Here is a 4,992-nt window from a genome sequence, read left to right as displayed (position 1 = left end):
GGAAGAATATATCAAATTGTTCCTAATGGAACCGTACCTGGTAGTCCAAGTACACAAGGGTTCTGTTTGATTTAGTACGCCAGTGCACATGACACAAAATCATCACACCCATGAACCTACAGAAGGTTCTCTCAACACAGCTTTCGCTATGTCCTTTGTTTCTCATGGAACATATGTCTAGACTTAGCTTACCCAGTTCCAGGAACCGTAAGCTCGTTCCATAGAGACTAGTGTCTCCGAGAAACCATTCGCCGTATGACTAACTATCAAGAACCTTGGACCTTAACCTTGGATTGATGTTAATCAATACGACATTTCAGGTTTTCAACGTAACAGGCCCACCATGCAAGCATGATGCCTCTCCGCGAAAACCTCGTCATGCTTTATCTACACCAGTATCATTTACTCACAGACTCATGATTTGTCTCTCTATACCATCCGATCAACGAAGACTCATGAATGTTGTCTTTAGTATTAACTGGTTGCATAGATACATGACCTGAATGTCTTGTCTAGCTTACAATGCGTCCATTGATCGCCCAGACCTACATTCCTATTCATCCATTCTACCATATCTACTGAGACATCATATTGGTTCTATGGATGCTTGAAGAGCCAGTTTATCACAGTATTTCTACTGATCACATAAACATAGTGAATTGCTCTTCCATGTGCACAGGCACCTTTCTCTTCTCCTGATACCTCAATGTGTGAAACAATAATTCTAGCGGACTTCGTTTCACCCAGATATCTAATGCTTTAGTAAGCCCTATTCCGAAGAGAAACACTACTCCTAACCTGACACACTTTATCCTTTATACTTTATACTTTATAAGCTTCCTTGAGATCATCCCTGGATACCGTCGAGTGCTGTGCCAAGATCCTTGCACTCGGTCTGATCCACTTCTCAAATGGCCTGTTCTCAAATGGCCAAATTCCTCAACTCTTCCCCCTTTTTTCCAAGAAGAGTCCCAGTTTCCATTCCTATCGTCGGTTGCACCGTGACGATTATTTCCACGTAACTACTACTGCTACTGGATGTTTCAATTAATCCTTCACCTTGCAGTATTCTCTTGTCTCATCATTACCATTTTTCACTTTTCATATTTTCACTGAACTCATTCGTGAAAATATAGAAAATAGTAAACTGACATTCGCAACCAACATTGAAGCGACCAATTTTAATTTTTCCGCAACTAAATCGAGTTTATCAAAACTTCATGAGCGGACGTGCTTACCAAGCAACAAATAAGTTTCTTGCAAGCTTATCTTGCATAAGAATTGTACTATAAACCTCTTTTTACTCATCCATCTTCTTTGAAAGTTTAATTGATTTGAAATTCTTAATGACATGTTTAATTTCACTGCATTTAATCTAAATAAATTTCCTTAGATTGTAAGGCCACAAGGAACTTTTCCTTGATTTACTAAAACTTCAAATATTCATGAGAATTAATTAAACTTTCCAATTCTTATGCAATCTTTCAGCCCCAACATGTAAAACAATACATTTTACACCGTAGAAATAAAACAAACAAGTTTCTTTTTATTTCATTTTTTTTTTTGCTGAAAGAAAATTGCAATTTATTTAAGTTGCCCAAGCATTTAACCCTTTGAAATTTTCATCTAAATCCTTTTTTTTTTCACTATTTCAAATTTCATGAAATTTCCATGAAAATTTCAACCCTTTTTTTTCAAACAAATAAAACAAGGAATAATTTTCATATTTTATTCCCTAAATTCTGTAAAGAAATCTTACAGTTATCATTCTCTTAAATTTAGCATGTTACACAATACATAACATAATTTTCATCATTAAGAGAATATCAGGGGGTTGAAAAGCGCTTTTCAGGGTTAACCAAAAAAATATAATTCATCAATTATAATTAATCGGAGAATACCACTCTCCTACCAAGAGAAAATACTTGCAATTTTCCTTCTCTTTTACTCTACATGCATCGTCCTGCATGTCTTTTTTTCCGCCGCATCATCCTCAGCGTGTCAGGCCGCTGCATGATGCTGCTTCGTTGTTGTGTGTGTGTGTGAGTCGCTGTCGCCACGATGTACGCTGCGGAGCTCCTCGTCACTCACCGCACACACCCATGCCGCATTCTCCGCATGCGAGCCTCGCTGCATCGATGAGAGACTTCGTTGGTGTGCGTGTGTCCGCTCTCTCGCTGAAAATGCTGCGCCGCTCTTCGTCGCTCGCACACACACACACAGAGTCTTTGCGCGCACCGAAAATGTACCGTTAATCGATGCACGCACGACTTTTGTGTCCCCTTGCGTCGCCAAATTACGCAATTTCTTTCACTCGCGACGATTTTTCTTTTTGCGGAAACGTTTTCCGCATTGAAGGAAATCACGACGGGACTTTCCCTGCCCCGAAAAAGCCCCACGAAAGACGTTTTTCCGCACACATTTCGCGCTTGGCAACTACAAAAATTGCCCAAATGTCACTTTTTCGACGCGGTTTTCACGGCTTTTCCGACGCGTTTTCACACAAAACGGCACTTTTCCCGCCGAGGAAAACTCTGATCAGCACTTACGGGTGCCACAACTCGGTTTTCTACGCCGCGAAAGTCCCAAACGGTGGACTTTTTTCCGCGAATTTCACCACGAGACGTCAAAGTGACGCCATGAAATTTTTCACTCGCGAATTTCACGCAAATCACTTACTTTTTCACGCGTTCCACTTCCGCGAACGTTATTTGGGCTAATCCCACTTCTGAATTGTAAAATACCTGACAATGAGATACCAATTGTCATGGCCAGGTACTACGATTCAGACTTATGGGGGTGAGTCCGGTCCGTACGTCCCCATGGCCCACGAGTAACTGAGCCAACCGTACTACGGTGGTTGGGAGAGAGAGTCACCTTAAGACGCCCGCCAACCCCACACACATAGGCCAATCTGTCCTATACCATGACAGTTAGTACCAGCGGTACTACAATTGTTTTTATGTTTATGATATTTCTTTTCTAATTTTATTGATCAGCATAAAATGATTTCTTTCGATGAAAAAAGAAATTAATTAAATAAAAATGATTTCTTATACCAATTGAAAAAAATTTATTGGAAGAACTGTGAAGTACATACATTAGCATATCCTAGAACGTGTGAACAGAACCATGTTTAATTTCATTTGATATATTAAAAAAAACTTAATTACCTGTAAAAGTTTGTAACATATGTTTCGAACTTCCTACAAAAAGTAATTCTTAATGTTTGTTTTGTGCCGTATAAAAGCTTTGGAAAATTTCACATCATCTGGCACAAAGCTACCTGGAGCGGTAGCAGGTGGATAGATCGAGTGATCTTAATTTTTCCTCCAACATGGATTACATACTTTGCATTTTGAATAAGCTAAAGTTGCAAAGGAATAGTGAAATAATTCCATTTGAAGGAACTCTCGATGTGGACAAAATATTTAGGAAGGAACTATATGAATCTGATAGTGGTGAAGTTCAGGAGGAAGCCCTTTATGTTTGTAATCTCTCCGATGTGTTGCGCAAGTTTATCAATTGGCGCACAAAAATGCCAAGCGTGAAGCCATTCTATGCTGTTAAGTGCAACGATGATGATCACATCATTCAGTTGTTGGCACGTCTTGGATCTGGCTTTGATTGTGCCTCTAAAAGTGAGATCAAAGCAGTCCTCAAGCACAATGTCTCGCCTGATAGGATCATCTTTGCAAATCCAGCAAAGGCTACGAGCCACATTCGCTATGCTGCAGCCACAGAGACAAGCCTCATGACCTTTGATTCAACAGCGGAGCTTGATCGTATTTATAGGATCTTTCCAGCTGCTCAGTAAGTCTGTCTCTTAGACATGTTAAAGTGCTTCTTCTTCTGTACTTACTCCCTCTTTTATTTGCATTCTGCTCCAGGCTCGTTCTGCGCTTCAGGTGCGACTCAAAGAAGGCTCTCTGTTCATTAGGCGCTAAGTTTGGTTGTGATCCTTCCACAGAGGCTCATTTTCTGCTCCTACACGCCAAGAATTTAAACCTTTCCGTTGTTGGAGTTTCCTTTATGGTCGGCAGTGGATGTGGGGATCCTACTGCCTACAGCGAAGCCATTTCAATTGCTCGAGAGCTCTTTGACTACGCCCTTGCCTTAGGCTACCACTTCCGACTTTTAGATATAGGAGGTGGTTTTCCCGGGGATACAATAACAGACTTTGAACCCTATGCTGATGCTGTAAATGCCGCTCTTGAAAAATTCTTTCCTCAAACTGATATATTCTTTGGTTCTGTTGAGGTGATTTCCGAACCAGGAACGTACTTTGTGGAATCAGCCTGCACCGTAGCTACAACAATTGTAGCAAAGAATGAAATTTTTGATTCAGAAAGGAAGAAAGTGGAGCATGTTAAGTACTACGTCAATGATGGAATTCACGGATCCTTTAATCTTGTTTTTTTCGGTTACAACTCATTCTACCCTCGAGTTTTAACACGCCAGTTGTTAATTGAGGAAGTTAAGAGACCTCTCATTGATTGCTCCATTTGGGGCCCTACGTGCAACAGCCTGGATAAAATCTGCGCTAATCTCTCATTGCCAAATCTCGAAGTTGGGGATGTGCTTGTTTTTCCAAATGTAGGAAATTATAGTCTTGTCTTTGCCACAAACTTCAATGGCTTTCCCAAGGCGAGAGTTCTCTATTTTGCTGACAAGGACACCCTGAGAATTCTTAGAAATTAACGAAAAACTAGCTAATTGACGAATATTTATTTTTTAGTTAAATTACCAGCGTTTGTCACAATAAACACTTTACTTTTTCCTTTATAACGAAGTCTTAACTAACTTTTTACCTAAAACTGTTAATTTGATTTAGTATAATGTACTTGTCAGTAATTAAATAAATATCAGATGACTTAGAATACTTTCTTATGGCTTGGCTTTTCAAACAGGAATTAAATAATTCTTTTTTTTAATTCAGAGAATTCATCATTTTGTAGGTTTTCACAATTTAGGTTTCTTTCAGATTTCTTC

The 4,992-nt window shown here is 39.5% G+C and overlaps 1 protein-coding gene across 1 annotated transcript; it reads left to right on the top strand.

Annotated features, from left to right (window-relative positions):
- Positions 1–3,337: 3,337 nt before the first annotated feature.
- LOC129794521 (ornithine decarboxylase 1-like) lies at positions 3,338–4,701 on the top strand. Its single transcript, XM_055835274.1, has 2 exons — positions 3,338–3,813; positions 3,891–4,701. Exons 1-2 carry the CDS (start codon positions 3,338–3,340, stop codon positions 4,699–4,701), a joined length of 1,287 nt encoding a protein of 428 aa, XP_055691249.1.
- Positions 4,702–4,992: the final 291 nt, after the last annotated feature.

Source organism: Lutzomyia longipalpis, chromosome 4, assembly GCF_024334085.1.
Source record: "Lutzomyia longipalpis isolate SR_M1_2022 chromosome 4, ASM2433408v1".
NCBI classification, from domain to species: domain Eukaryota; kingdom Metazoa; phylum Arthropoda; class Insecta; order Diptera; family Psychodidae; genus Lutzomyia; species Lutzomyia longipalpis.
Note: the sequence above shows the minus strand (reverse complement) of the source record. Positions and strands in the feature narration are given on the sequence as shown.